The sequence below is a fragment of the Astatotilapia calliptera genome, chromosome 3 (assembly GCF_964374335.1).
Source record: "Astatotilapia calliptera chromosome 3, fAstCal68.1, whole genome shotgun sequence".
NCBI classification, from domain to species: domain Eukaryota; kingdom Metazoa; phylum Chordata; class Actinopteri; order Cichliformes; family Cichlidae; genus Astatotilapia; species Astatotilapia calliptera.
The window spans coordinates 60,128,338-60,145,668 of record NC_137424.1 but is presented as its reverse complement, the minus strand read 5'-3'; the positions used below and the strand labels follow the sequence as shown (position 1 = coordinate 60,145,668).

Genomic DNA, 17,331 nt, shown 5'->3' with positions numbered 1-17,331 from the left:
ATGTTATAACCATGTTATAACCAACCATGTTATTAGCATGATATAACCGATCATGTTATAACAATGTTATAACCATGATATAACGACCATGTTATAACAATGTTATAACCAACCATGTTATAACAATGTTATAACCAACCATGTTATAACCAACCATGTTATAACCAACCATGTTATAACCAACCATGTTATAACCAACCATGTTATTACCATGTTATAACCAACCATGTTACAGCCATGTTATAACCAACCATGTTATAGCCATGATATAACCAACCATGTTATTGCGGTGTTATAACCAACCATGTTATAACCATTATATAACCAACCATGTTATAACCATGGTATAACCAACCATGTTATAACCATGTTATAACCAACCATGTTATAACAATGTTATAACCAACCATGTTACAACCATATTATAACGTACCATGTTATAACCAACCATGTTATAACCATGTTATAACCAACCATGTTACAACCATATTATAACGTACCATGTTATAACCAACCATGTTATAACCATTGTATAACCAACCATGTTATAACTAACGACGTTATAACCATGTTATAACCAACCATGTTATAATCATGTTATAACCAACCATGTTATAATCACGTTATAAGCAACCATGTTATAACCATGTTATAACCAACCATGTTATTAGCATGATATAACCGACCATGTTATAACAATGTTATAACCATGATATAACCGACCATGTTATAACAATGTTATAACCAACCATGTTATAACAATGTTATAACCAACCATGTTATAACCAACCATGTTATAACCAACCATGTTACAACCATGTAATAACCAACCATGTTAAAACCATGTTATAACGTACCATGTTATAACCATGTTATAACCAACCATGTTATAACCATCCATGTTATAACCAACCATGTTATAACCAACCATGTTATAACCATCCATGTTACAACCAACCATGTTACAACCATGTTATAACGTACCATGTTATAACCATGTTATAACCAACCATGTTACAACCATATTATAACGTACCATGTTATAACCAACCATGTTATAACCATGCTATAACTAACCATGTTACAACCATATTATAACATACCATGTTATAACCAACCATGTTATAACCATTATATAACCAACCATGTTATAACCATGTTATAACCAACCATGTTATAACAATGTTATAACCAACCATGTTATAACCATGTTATAACTAACCATGTTATAACCATGTTATAACCAACCATGTTATAATCATGTTATAACCAACCATGTTATAATCAGGTTATAAGCAACCATGTTATAACCATGTTATAACCAACCATGTTCTTAGCATGATATAACCAACCATGTTATAACAATGTTATGACCATGATATAACCGACCATGTTATAACAATGTTATAACCAACCATGTTATAACAATGTTATAACCAACCATGTTATAACCAACCATGTTATAACCAACCATGTTATAACCAACCATGTTACAACCATGTTATAACGTACCATGTTACAACCATGTTATAACCAACCATGTTATAACCAACCATGTTATAACCAACCATGTTATAACCATGTTATAACCAACCATGTTATTACCATGTTATAACCAACCATGATATAACCGAACATGTTATAACAATGTTATAACCAACCAGGTTATAACAATGTTATAACCAACCATGTTATAACCATTATATAACCGACCATGTTATAACCGACCATGTTATTACCGACAATGTTATAACCATGGTGTAACCAAGCATGTTATAACAAACCATGTTATAACCAACCATGTTATAACTAACCATGTTATAACCAACTATGTTATGACAAACAATGTTATAACCAACCATGTTATAACAAACAATGTTATAATCATACATGTTATAACAAACCATGTTACAACCATGTTATAATGTACCATGTTATAACCATGTTATAACCAACCATGTTATAACCATCCATGTTATAACCAACCATGTTACAAACATGTTATAACCAACCATGTTATAACCATCCATGTTACAACCAACCATGTTACAACCATGTTATAACGTACCATGTTATAACCATGTTATAACCAACCATGTTATAACCATGTTATAACCAACCATGTTACAACCATATTATAACGTACCATGTTATAACCAACCATGTTATAACCATTATATAACCAACCATGTTATAACCATGGTATAACCAACCATGTTATAACCATGTTATAACCAACCATGTTATAACAATGTTATAACCAACCATGTTATAACCATGTTATAACTAACCATGTTATAACCATGTAATAACCAACCATGTTACAACCATGTTATAACGTACCATGTTATAACCATGTTATAACCAACCATGTTATAACCATCCATGTTATAACCAACCATGTTATAACCATCCATGTTACAACCAACCATGTTACAACCATGTTATAACGTACCATGTTATAACCATGTTATAACCAACCATGTTACAACCATATTATAACGTACCATGTTATAACCAACCATGTTATAACCATGTTATAACTAACCATGTTACAACCATATTATAACGTACCATGTTATAACCAACCATGTTATAACCATGGTATAACCAACCATGTTATAATCATGTTATAAGCATCCATGTTATAACCATGTTATAACCAACCATGTTCTTACCATGATATAACCAACCATGTTATAACAATGTTATAACCATGATATAACCGACCATGTTATAACCAACCATGTTATAACTAACCATGTTATAACCAACCATGTTATTACCATGTTATAACCAACCATGTTATAACCATGTTATAACCAACCATGTTATTGCCGTGTTATAACCAACCATGTTATAACCATTATATAACCAACCATGTTATAACCATGGTATAACCAACCATGTTATAACCATGTTATAACCATGTTATAACCAACCATGTTATAACAATGTTATAACCAACCATGTTATTACCATGTTATAACCAACCATGTTATTACCATGTTATAACCAACCATGATATAACCGACAATGTTATAACAATGTTATAATTAACCAGGTTATAACAATGTTATAACCAACCATGTTATAACCATTATATAACCGACCATGTTATAACCATTATATAACCGACCATGTTATAACCAACCATGTTATTACCGACAATGTTATAACCATGGTGTAACCAAGCATGTTATAACAAACCATGTTACAACCATGTTATAACAACCATCCCAGATAGCAAGGAGACATTGAACAGATGTTGATTTTCCATCTGAACCATCAGAATCGTCAGGATTGAAATGTCAACACAAAACCAATGTTGAAACAACATTGAAATACTGATGAAACCTGACACTGACATTGAAATAACATTGATTCACTGTTGTTCTGTCATCGTTGATTGTTGATCTATGTATAGTTGACAAGGTGACAACAATCACGTTGAAAAACCATCGATTTATGGTTGAGCGGGAAATTAAAGCTGCTACCACTTGGACTATTCCGCAGCACCCCTATCACATTGGTACATCCCTCCAGGTAACCATTGTCTTGTACAGTAGAGCGGGACATTAGATTTACTCTCAGCGGAATTGACCGGAGAAGGTATAAGTTCATGCACTGCACTGGCCTGCACCACGATTAGTATAAGGTAAGAATGAATGACTTTTGTTCTATTCGTTATTTCCACGGTTGCATTTGAATAACAGTAAAAAAAACAAAACAAACTTGTTAATGTAAAGTTTCGGATAAAATGTGGGAGCCCGAAATTGTGTCTACTTTCTTCTTACAATCCGGCAACAAATAAATTGCACTGCAAACAAAGTCTATCAACAAAGAAAACATTTTCATACTTTTCCGTTATATTTCCTTACAAAGCTAGCTTTAACACTTCGAGGGTTCCTTTGTTCTTGCCGTCGCCTCGGCGCTTGACCCAGACTTTCGCTCTGTAGTTGCTTTTTAGCATAGTACTACAAAAAATTTTAAATCTGTGATATATGATTGATAAACGTAAAGGTAACTGTATAAATGTGTTCAATGACTTTGTTACTTTTAATGATTGGAGAGCACCCGCTTCGATTCGCACTCAATTCAAACTTTACGCTGCACGCTCACCTAACTTGCGTTTGCACCTTTTGTCCACACGTAAACTGCGTTTAGCATTTACGTGTGGACGAGGAAGACGGAGAAAACGCAGCGTCAAAGGTGTGCGCCTATTTTGACGCCACACTGTGCGCCAAGTTTTTGTCTCGGTGCCATGAATTCCTACAATGGCAGACTTAGACAAAATACTGTTAATGTTATTATCTTCAGTGTTTAAATGCTTACATATACGGGTTTGCTTGTAATTGTTGCCTATATACATTTTAAGCTATTATTTATTATTTAGTTCAATCAATAGATCAAGTTTTGTAGTGACTATGAAATATATTGTAATTATCTGTTTCCTGTTTATCCTAGACAGGGCAAAAAAGGACTCCAAATTAAAAAAAAGATAAAAATGAAATACTGGTGCATTGTTCAGCACTGGTGGTACAGAAATAGTCCCTAGATCATGGATAAATGGGGAGAAATTGTCATGGCCTCCATATCCTCCGTGAGACACATTCAGGATCCACGATGCAGTAAAGAGGAGAGTTCATCCTGGTTCAACATGGCTCACCTATGCACCAGTCCGACTTCTAATAAGCCATGGTGGGTATCATCTGGATTGGTGTTGTATAAATGTAACAATAACAAGTTTTTCATGTCCTAATTTATGTCTGGCCATACATTGTGTTTGTACTTCCAGACACATTTCACAAAGCAGAACGCAGTCTTCAGAAATATCTAAGTGAACACTGTGATATGTCTGACCTTCAGTCCGAAGCTGAAACTCAGACCAGTCATAAAAGAAAGCACAAGTAAAACTTTTTTTATTTCACAAACATATCTTTGATTGCTAAGAATTTATGATCTTGTCTTTTGTACATATCTGTGGTGCTTGCATACTGCAATATCACCACATAATATAGTCCAAAAAGTGGAAGCTTGTAAACTTTTTATAAATGCAAAGCCGTGTACACTTGTGCACTTCAAAAATTCCTTGTATACTGTACCTTCTTGCACATCTCCGTTTCCTGTGTGTGTTGTTATAAATTAAACTGTAACTTTAGGAAAAAATGTTCCAAAAGCACATTTGTAATTACTTATGACCGTTTTCAACTTTTTTTCTTTAGACCAAATCCCCTGTACACATATAGTGACTCAGAGGATGAGCAGCCCACAAAGAAATGGTTTCCCCAGGCCCCTCGAGTGAAAATACCAGGTAATAAAATACTGTCTAGTGTCTTTGTACATATCTGTGTGTGACACAAGGAAACTTTTGACAAGTTGTCTGTATTCTTAAATACTTAAAAAAATTTATCTTTTTCTGTCAGACCTGACGAGAGCTGTTAATGAACTCCGTGAGGAGGTCAGAACCATCCGCAATGAATCGGTAGATGCTGGGGTACTGCCTCTGGATTTGCCCTTGCACAACATCGAGGAGCTAAACAATGCAGAGCCAGCTCTTCAATCACAAGAGGCAAATAAGGCAATGGTAAGTATATAAAGGTTATATACACTTTGTAACTATAAAGTGTAATAGCTGTCAGATGTGATTTAAATACATAACAACGGCTTGTTGATTAAACACACAAGCACTTGCATACACATTTAAGACATGAGACACGCTAATTCCATCTCTTAAAATGTGTCTATAGGTGAGACGCTTTGCCTTGATTGGAAGGACCACACTGGAGGTGCGAGTCCGCCGTGTAATGGCTTATGCCATTACAAACGAGCTGGCCTCGGTACTAAACTGGGCAGGGAAAAAAACCAAGGACCAGACAAAGCAAAAAATGGCATTTAAAGATACAGCGCTCTGCAAATGCATATTTGGTAAGTTTTACTGTTTTTTTGCTATATTACTTTGTCTTTCTTAATAACAAGACTTTCATGTCCGGTTAATCTGGAGATGGAGTCTTTGGTCTTTGGCTTGTTTAGTCCTCGGGTTGTAGTTTCTACAGCCCGAGGACCCCATGTTTATTTTGTTTTAAAGGATACACGGCACACCATGCTAAGACTTATCACTTTTTCCGCTCATAGCTCTTTGGGAATCAAATGCGGCAGTTTGCAGATTTACGCCTGGTGACTTTCATGTTTATCAGCCTAGGAGTTTACATACTTTCTCCCCGCTGAAGACAGTTAACAAGAGCTTATTCACGTGCTCTAATTCACTTTTTTTGTTTGTGTGTGTGTGTGTGTGTATTTTTGTCCTAGATGGCCTGACGCAGCAGTTAGGGGCAAACTCTATGTCCGAGTTTGTCTTTGCGCAAGCAGTGCAGAAATGGCTCCGATACGCCCCAGATCGTTTGGGTGGTGCAGGACGCACATCATGCATCCCCATCCCAGAGTAAAAAATTACAAACTTCTGTGAAACATATAAATGTAAATAGGAAACTGTCTTTTAATAAAGTATTTAGCAAACGAAACATGACTATTGACCTTTTTTTTTTCTCTGTTACATCACATGCAATGCTTTCTTATTTTAGGATATTAATATTGACATGATACATTGTGAGACATTTGGTTTTTTTTTTATAAAGGGTGTCCAATTTAAGGAATAAGTACAATTATGTGTTTAGGTGGTTTAAGTATTGATGGAAACATGCAGTAGTTTAGTATTGGTTAAAATACCTATAAAGAAAGGTAGATTTCCAGTCATGATTTAACTGTTGTTTTAATAAAAAGCAACTGTGCGAAAGAGGTGGAAAATCAACACCATAGCTCAACAGTGTTTCAATATCAGAATCTGACATTGTTTCAATGTCAACAGTATTAGAAAATACAACGTTGAATCAATGTCAGGTTTCAACATTGATTCAACATCAAAACCTGACGTTGTTTCAACGTTAAAAAAGGGTGCAAGAGTGACGTTAGGTCAACGTAACACTTCAACGTTGATTCAATGACACAGCCTGATATTGACTCAACAGTGTTTCAATGTTTCCTTGCTATCTGGGATGTTATAACCAACCATGTTATAACCAACCATGTTATAACCAACCATGTTATAACCAACCATGTTATAACCATGTTATAACCAACCATGTTATAACCATCCATCTTATAACCAACCTAGTTACAACCATGTTATAACCAACCATGTTATAACCAACCATCTTATAACCAACCATGTTATAACCATGTTATAACCAACCATGTTATTACCATGTTATAACCAACCATGTTATTACCATGTTATAACCAACCATGTTACAACCATGTTATAACCAACCATGTTATAACCATCCAGGTTACAACGAACCATGTTACAACCATGTAATAACCAACCATGTTAGAACCATGTTATAACGTACCATGTTATAACCATGTTATAACCAACCATGTTATAACCATCCATGTTACAACCAACCATGTTACAACCATGTTATAACGTACCATGTTATAACCATGTTATAACCAACCATGTTACAACCATATTATAACGTACCATGTTATAACCAACCATGTTATAACCATGTTATAACTAACCATGTTACAACCATATTATAACGTACCATGTTATAACCAACCATGTTATAACCATTATATAACCAACCATGTTATAACCATGGTATAACCAACCATGTTATAACCATGTTATAACTAACCATGTTATAACCATGTTATAACCAACTATGTTATGACAAACAATGTTATAACCAACCATGTTATAACAAACCATGTTAAAATCATACATGTTATAATAAACCATCTTACAACCATGTTATAACGTACCATGTTATAACCATGTTATAACCAACCATGTTATAACCATCCATGTTACAACCAACCATGTTACAACCATGTTATAACGTACCATGTTATAACCATGTTATAACCAACCATGTTACAACCATATTATAACGTACCATGTTATAACCAACCATGTTATAACCATGTTATAACTAACCATGTTACAACCATATTATAACGTACCATGTTATAACCAAACATGTTATAACCATTATATAACCAACCATGTTATAACCATGGTATAACCAACCATGTTATAACCATGTTATAACCAACCATGTTATAACCATGTTATAACTAACCATGTTATAACCATGTTATAACCAACTATGTTATGACAAACAATGTTATAACCAACCATGTTATAACAAACCATGTTATAATCATACATGTTATAATAAACCATGTTACAACCATGTTATAACGTACCATGTTATAACCATGTTATAACCAACCATGTTATAACCATCCATGTTATAACCAACCATGTTACAAACATGTTATAACCAACCATGTTATAACCATCCATGTTACAACCAACCATGTTACAACCATGTTATAACGTACCATGTTATAACCATGTTATAACCAACCATGTTATAACCATCCATCTTATAACCAACCATGTTACAACCATGTTATAACCAACCATGTTATAACCATGTTATAACCAACCATGTTATAACCATGTTATAACCAACCATGTTATAACCATCCATCTTATAACCAACCATGTTATAACCATGTTATAACCAACCATGTTATAACCATGTTATAACCAACCATGTTACAACCATATTATAACGTACCATGTTATAACCAACCATGTTATAACCATTATATAACCTACCATGTTAAAACCATGTTATAACCAACCATGTTATAACCATGGTATAACCAACCATGTTATAACCAACCATGTTAATAACCATGTTATAACCAACCATGTTATAACCAACCATGTTATAACCAACCATGTTATTACCATGTTATAACCAACCATGTTATAACCATGTTATAACCAACCATGTTATAGCCAACCATGTTATAACCATGTTATAACCAACCATGTTATAGCCATGTTATAACCAACCATGTTATAGCCATGATATAACCAACCATGTTATTGCCGTGTTATAACCAACCATGTTATAACCATTATATAACCAACCATGTTATAACCATGGTATAACCAACCATGTTATAACCATGTTATAACCATGTTATAACCAACCATGTTATTACCATGTTATAACCAACCATGATATAACCGACCATGTTATAACAATGTTATATTTAACCAGGTTAAAACAATGTTATAACCAACCATGTTATTACCGACAATGTTATAACCACGGTGTAACCAACCATGTTATAACCAACTATGTTATGACAAACAATGTTATAACCAACCATGTTATTACCGACAATGTTATAACCACGGTGTAACCAAGCATGTTATAACAAACCATGTTAATAACCATATTATAACAAACCATGTTATAACCAACCATGTTATAACCAACCATGTTATAACCAACTATGTTATGACAAACAATGTTATAACCAACCATGTTATTACCGACAATGTTATAACCACGGTGTAACCAACCATGTTATAACCAACTATGTTATGACAAACAATGTTATAACCAACTATGTTATTACCGACAATGTTATAACCACGGTGTAACCAAGCATGTTATAACAAACCATGTTAATAACCATATTATAACAAACCATGTTATAACCAACCATGTTATAACCAACCATGTTATAACCAACTATGTTATGACAAACAATGTTATAACCAACCATGTTATTACCGACAATGTTATAACCACGGTGTAACCAACCATGTTATAACCAACTATGTTATGACAAACAATGTTATAACCAACCATGTTATTACCGACAATGTTATAACCACGGTGTAACCAAGCATGTTATAACAAACCATGTTAATAACCATATTATAACAAACCATGTTATAACCAACCATGTTATAACCAACCATGTTATAACCAACTATGTTATGACAAACAATGTTATAACCAACCATGTTATTACCGACAATGTTATAACCACGGTGTAACCAAGCATGTTATAACAAACCATGTTAATAACCATATTATAACAAACCATGTTATAACCAACCATGTTATAACCAACCATGTTATAACCAACTATGTTATGACAAACAATGTTATAACCAACCATGTTATAACAAACGATGTTATAACCATCCATCTTATAACCAACAATGTTACAACCATGTTATAACCATCCATGTTATAACCAAACATGTTACAACCATGTTATAACCAACCATGTTACAACCATGTTATAACGTACCATGTTACAACCATGTTATAACAAACCATGTTATAACAAACCATGTTATAACCAACCATGTTATAACCAACCATGTTATAACCATGTTATAACCAACCATGTTATAACTATGTTATAACCAACCATGTTATAACCATCCATCTTATAACCAACCATGTTACAACCATGTTATAACCAACCATGTTATAACCAACCATCTTATAACCAACCATGTTATAACCATGTTATAACCAACCATGTTATTACCATGTTATAACCAACCATGTTATTACCATGTTATAACCAACCATGATATAACCGACCATGTTATAACGATGTTATATTTAACCAGGTTATAACAATGTTATAACCAACCATGTTATAACCATTATATAACCGACCATGTTATAACCAACCATGTTATTACAAACAATGTTATAACCACGGTGTAACCAAGCATGTTATAACAAACCATGTTAATAACCATATTATAACAAACCATGTTATAAACAACCATGTTATAACCAACCATGTTATAACCAACTATGTTATGACAAACAATGTTATAACCAACCATGATATAACAAACGATGTTATAACCATCCATCTTATAACCAAACATGTTATAATCATGTTATAACCAACCATGTTATAATCATGTTATAAGCAACCATGTTATAACCATGTTATAACCAACCATGTTATTAGCATGATATAACCGACCATGTTATAACAATGTTATAACCATGATATAACCAACCATGTTATAACAATGTTATAACCAACCATGTTATAACCAACCATGTTATAACCAACCATGTTATAACCAACCATGTTATAGCCATGTTATAACCAACCATGTTATAACCATGTTATAACCAACCATGTTATAGCCATGTTATAACCAACCATGTTATAGCCATGATATAACCAACCATGTTATTGCCGTGTTATAACCAACCATGTTATAACCATTATATAACCAACCATGTTATAACCATGGTATAACCAACCATGTTATAACCATGTTATAACCATGTTATAACCAACCATGTTATTACCATGTTATAACCAACCATGATATAACCGACCATGTTATAACAATGTTATATTTAACCAGGTTATAACCATGTTATAACCAACCATGCTATAACCAACCATGTTATAACCAACCATCTTATAACCAACCATGTTATAACCATGTTATAACCAACCATGTTATTACCATGTTATAACCAACCATGTTATTACCATGTTATAACCAACCATGATATAACCGACCATGTTATAACAATGTTATAACCAACCAGGTTACAACCATGTTATAACCAACCATGTTATAACCATCCATGTTACAACCAACCATGTTACAACCATGTAATAACCAACCATGTTACAACCATGTTATAACGTACCATGTTATAACCATGTTATAACCAACCATGTTATAACCATCCATGTTACAACTAACCATGTTACAACCATGTTATAACGTACCATGTTATAACCAACCATGTTATAACCATGTTATAACCAACCATGTTACAACCATATTATAACGTACCATGTTATAACCATTATATAACCAACCATGTTATAACCATGGTATAACCAACCATGTTATAACCATGTTATAACCAACCATGTTATAACAATGTTATAACCAACCATGTTATAACCATGTTATAACTAACCATGTTATAACCATGTTATAACCAACCATGTTATAATCATGTTATAAGCAACCATGTTATAACCATGTTATAACCAACCATGTTCTTAGCATGATATAACCAACCATGTTATAACAATGTTATAACCATGATATAACCGACCATGTTATAACAATGTTATAACCAACCATGTTATAACAATGTTATAACCAACCATGTTATAACCATTATATAACCAACCATGTTATAACCAACCATGTTATAACCAACCATGTTATAACCAACCATGTTATTACCATGTTATAACCAACCATGTTATAACCAACCATGTTATAACCATGTTATAACCAACCATGTTATAACCATGTTTTAACCAACCATGATATAACCGACCATGTTATAACAATGTTATAACCAACCAGGTTACAACCATGTTATAACCAACCATGTTATAACCATCCATGTTACAACAAACCATGTTACAACCATGTAATAACCAACCATGTTACAACCATGTTATAACGTACCATGTTATAACCATGTTATAACCAACCATGTTATAACCATCCATGTTACAACCAACCATGTTACAACCATGTTATAACGTACCATGTTATAACCAACCATGTTATAACCATGTTATAACCAACCATGTTACAACCATATTATAACGTACCATGTTATAACCATTATATAACCAACCATGTTATAACCATGGTATAACCAACCATGTTATAACCATGTTATAACCAACCATGTTATAACAATGTTATAACCAACCATGTTATAACCATGTTATAACTAACCATGTTATAACCATGTTATAACCAACCATGTTATAATCATGTTATAAGCAACCATGTTATAACCATGTTATAACCAACCATGTTCTTAGCATGATATAACCAACCATGTTATAACAATGTTATAACCATGATATAACCAACCATGTTATAACAATGTTATAACCAACCATGTTATAACAATGTTATAACCAACCATGTTATAACCAACCATGATATAACCAACCATGTTATAACCAACCATGTTATAACCAACCATGTTATAACCAACCATGTTATTACCATGTTATAACCAACCATGTTATAACCAACCATGTTATAACCATGTTATAACCAACCATGTTATAACCATGTTTTAACCAACCATGTTATAACCATCATATAACCAACCATGTTATAACAATGTTATAACCAACCATGTTATAACCATTATATAACCGACCATGTTATAACCAACCATGTTACAACCATGTTATAACGTATTATGTTATAACCATGTTATAACCAACCATGTTACAACCATGTTATAACGTACCATGTTATAACCAACCATGTTATAAGCATGTTATAACCAACCATGTTATAACCATGTTAAAACCAACCATGTTATAACCAACCATGTTTTATCCATCCATGTTATAACCAACCATGTTATAAGCATGTTATAACCAACCATGTTATAACCATGTTATAACTATCCATGTTATAACTATGTTATAACCAACCATGTTATAACCATGTTATAATCAACCATGTTTTAACCAACCATGTTATAACAACCATGTTAATAACCGTGTTATAACAAACCATGTTATAACCAACCATGTTATAACCATGATATAACCAACCATGTTATAACCATTTTATAACCAGCCATGTTATAACCAATGATATTATAACAAACCATGTTATAATAACAACACAGATGTTACTTTACACACTTATCAGCTCAGTTTGGAAACACAGACTCTGAAACAGTTTCAGGATTGTGCTGCAGGAGAAACAAAAACTACTGCTGTGTTTAACATAGTCATGAGGTGTTTGTTGACATCTAATGGTCTTATTGTGAACTCTTTAGTGCAGACCTTCCCAAAATGTGGGGCCCGCCCCCTAGGGGGGGCACAGAGCCATTGCAGGGGGGGCGCGGGTTGAAAAGGGGAAAAAAACAAAAAAACAATGCTTGGACACTGCTAGCACGGGGCGCCCACACAAACGCAAAGCAGGAGATGAAGCATAGCTGAATATGTTTCCAAACCAAATTTATTGTAAGCCAAAGAAAATATGGTGAAGCATATCTTCTCTTTGGTTTCACCTGCACAAGTGCTGAGGTAGGTCTCCCCTGCAGAATTGGTTTTTCCTTCTTTGGGAACACCGCTGGGCTGTTCAAATCCCGGACAAACAGTATCCCACAGTTGTTTATGTTTTTAAACCCATTTTGCACAGAGAGTCATTTTTGAAAAATGATTTGTTAGCAATGTTGAATATTATTACACAGGAAAAAAACAACAACACGTAAAATAATTACACCGTGACGCCTCTGCCTTTGTAAATAGAGGGACAGTAACTGCGTGTTTATATGTAAGCATGTAAAACCTGCAGATAGTCAGATTAACGGTATTTTGTCTCTATCTGCCATTCTGCAATTCATCTCATGTAAGTAATAACGTGACGCACAGCGTGACGTGAAAAAAGGCACATACCTTTGACGTTGCGTGATGAACTCTGTATTCCTTGTCCACACGTAAACGCAAAAAAGGAGTTTTAAAAAATCTCAGTTTTCGCTGATTCGAAACGCCGTTTACGTGTGGACGAAACAGCTGCGTTTTCAAAAATACCCGTGTAGGTGTGAACGTAGCGTAAAAACCACAATGGAGGAAAATATGGGTGTGTGGGGTTGGAGGATGTGTTTGTGCGTGCGTGTGTGTGTGTGTGTGTGCGCACGCGCGGGGGGACTTTTTTCTTGTTAAACGACTGGGAAGTGCAACTGGAAAGTGACGTTTTCTCTTGTGTGTTATGCTGCAGCCTCACTGCGCCTTATCTTAGCTGTTAACCTGAAAGTGTCAACTTGGTTGTTTTGAAAAGTGGATGGTTAATAAATGCCATGTGAACATTAAAAATTAATATTGGAAAAATATCTCTCAGCATTACTTACCAGTTAAATACAAAATTAAGTCAAAGTACAGTCTGATAGAAACAGCTTTATTTACCTTTAATGAATCTGAAGCACAGAATTAAAATCCAAAGTGAAACCCCCTCCATGGAGTGTCAGCAGCAACCAGCTTTGACAGGGAGGCATTCAGGCACTCTGGTACTCTAAAGAAGAAAGAAATAATAAAAACACGCCACGCAAATGTCCACAGCCACAGTACACAGGTATAAATGTGGATCTGTGTCAGTCTGCAGACGTAAAGCAGGAGACAAACTGGACAAGAGGGTGTGCTGCAGAAGGTGGAAAACAGTTAATAACTCTGTTAAATCTCAACACTCAGACATTAGAGTCATATTTTTAAATCAGACTGAACTTTTAGTTCCGTTTTACTTCATAGGTATTACAAATGAACCTCAATAAAGCCAATAATTGTTGACAAAGAACAATCGCTTCTAATGAGTGCCAAACTTTTCTGAGAAACACCACGTTTAAGTTTTTCAGTGTCAAAGTCACTGACAGCTTTCATCATCTACAACATGAAGGTATCTCAACATAAACCTGTTTACCTTGAAGCGTCCAGACCATGAAAACCTGTGCAAACTGTGACTGGAAACCACAACGGCTTAGTTCCCGCACCCACATGTATAGTACCGCCACCTCGATGTAACCCAAACAAATGTCAAAATGTTGTTTTTTTAGCTCCCTTTCTTTCTAGTCCCGACCCTTTATCAAGATCTTGAACCGATTGGATTCCTTTTTTCTATTGGCCAAAAACTGAGCGCTTGGAGACTCAATGGTTGGGGGGCTCCATCGAGGGGGCGGTACTATTCACCCCTTTGACGTCATGGACGTTTCATACTTGAAAAAACAAAATGCGATGCCTCCGCTGCATTTCCTGCAGGACTGAGAGGAAGAGAGCCACCTTTGTCCCCAAAGACAATCTGCTTTTTAACTCCACCCATAAACATAAACTACTCTACACTCTTTTTACACTGCCGACACTTTATTCACTTTTAATCACTTTCAGTTATTTATTCGACTTTCAGTCACTTTAATTTTTAAAACTGTGTAATTTTAAAACTGTATATACTGTATATACTGTATATTTCTTATTTCACTTCTATTGCCTGTTCTTATTGTCCTCATCTTCAATGTTATGCTGCTCGGTTGGTTGTTAATTGGCCCTCTGGGATAAATAAAGTCATCTAATTCTGACTCTGATGCGTGTGCAACAAAGCAGCAGGAAAGATTCAGTGCTGTTTAAAATGTTGTAATGATGGATTCACTGGTTAACAGAAACCAGTGGAACTCATTCAGATCCTAAAATATGAATCAAAGTGAGATATTTAACCAGTCATCTCCTCTACCTCCCAGTATAAAGGCTTGTACATTTCAGTATAGTCTTCAGGGAACAATGGAAGCTCTGATGATTACAATTATTTTGGTAGCACTTTACTCCTTAGTATGCCATTATTAAATGCAGATATTTATATTTTTATGCACCATGTACATCTATCACTGTTTTTACATCACTGCTAATAATAACTATTTGTATTTATAAAGGACACACTAAAGAGGAGTAGTGTTAAATAAATGATGAATTAACACGTTTTAAAACCTTATTTATGTTTAATAGTGTGGCATTAATAAAAAGTGCACCATTATTTTTAAGATATCAAAAAGAAAATCAGGACTTGTACCTCTGAGTGTCTGTGCCATTAATTAAATGAATGAATTCCCAATGACAACATCAATTTTCTCAACAGAAGCTCAAATAATACAAACATCGTGTTTCTGCTGCTGTTTACAGTCTGCACTTCAGACTGTAAACAGTCACTTCATAATATGCCAAAATTAGGCTGGTTTGCATCTCAAATAAGGGCATGTGCACTGACTCTCCTCAGTTCAGTAGCTTTTTCTAACAGGAACATATAAAACCAAGAGAGTTGATTTAAAGCGGAAGCAGTAAACGTTGTTGTGGTTGAACCTGGAAGAATCAATCTGAGAATGGAAGTGACACCATTTCCACAAGATCCTCGGGACTCACAGAGCAGCATTCATTCTGCTGATAGAAAAGAATATGACTTATATGGGTGTAGAGTGGAGTAATGTCAACAACCCAACAAATCTGAAACCATTAGGTCAACTTAATGACTGTCAGGGTTCCTGGGTCGGTGACCCAGTGTTTTCAGTTTTGTTCATATTCAGTTTATTTTGCCACTTCCATGTGCTCACTTCCTGCTTTTCCTGTGTCAGCTCGTCTTGTGTCATTAGCCAGATTATGTTCAGCTGTGTACTCACCGGTCTCTCATTATCATCCTCATCAGTCTGTGTATTTAAGCCCTCTGTTTCTACTCGTTCACTGTCGTGTCATTGATGTTATGTTGTCCTTCCCGTGTGTTCCCTCAGTTCAGTCAGCCTTTCAGTTGTCCAGCCAGTCAGTGTCCGTTCACCCACTCCTTATAATAAACCTCACCTACCTGCGAGTCCTGCGTTTGGGTTCCTTCTTCCTCGCCTCCACACA

General features: G+C 34.6%; 2 protein-coding genes across 2 annotated transcripts in view; one reads left to right on the top strand and one right to left on the bottom strand.

Annotated features, from left to right (window-relative positions):
- LOC113018985 (butyrophilin subfamily 1 member A1-like) overlaps positions 1 to 15,523 on the bottom strand; it is a 74,912-nt gene extending 59,389 nt beyond the window's left edge. The window contains exons 1-2 of the mRNA XM_080298690.1: positions 15,374 to 15,523; positions 14,866 to 14,971 (exon numbers count right to left, since the gene is read on the bottom strand). The gene's annotated coding sequence lies outside the window, so the exon portion shown is untranslated. The remainder of the gene's footprint in view (positions 1 to 14,865; positions 14,972 to 15,373) is intronic.
- Positions 3,241 to 6,521, top strand: LOC145425572 (uncharacterized). Its single transcript, XM_080298705.1, has 7 exons — positions 3,241 to 3,658; positions 4,468 to 4,701; positions 4,799 to 4,910; positions 5,226 to 5,314; positions 5,427 to 5,587; positions 5,751 to 5,928; positions 6,310 to 6,521. The coding sequence occupies exons 3-7, from the start codon at positions 4,855 to 4,857 to the stop codon at positions 6,444 to 6,446; spliced, it is 621 nt and encodes a 206-aa protein (XP_080154831.1). The 5' UTR covers positions 3,241 to 3,658; positions 4,468 to 4,701; positions 4,799 to 4,854; the 3' UTR covers positions 6,447 to 6,521.
- Positions 15,524 to 17,331: the final 1,808 nt, after the last annotated feature.

Bases quoted from the DNA above. Each gene is read 5' to 3' on its own strand.
- LOC145425572 (XM_080298705.1), top strand. From the start codon at position 4,855: ATGTCTGACCTTCAGTCCGAAGCTGAAACTCAGACCAGTCATAAAAGA. The intron at 4,911-5,225 runs GTAAAACTTTTT...TTTTTTCTTTAG, and splicing joins AGTCATAAAAGAAAGCACAA to ACCAAATCCCCTGTACACAT. The intron at 5,929-6,309 runs GTAAGTTTTACT...TTTTTGTCCTAG, and splicing joins GCTCTGCAAATGCATATTTG to ATGGCCTGACGCAGCAGTTA.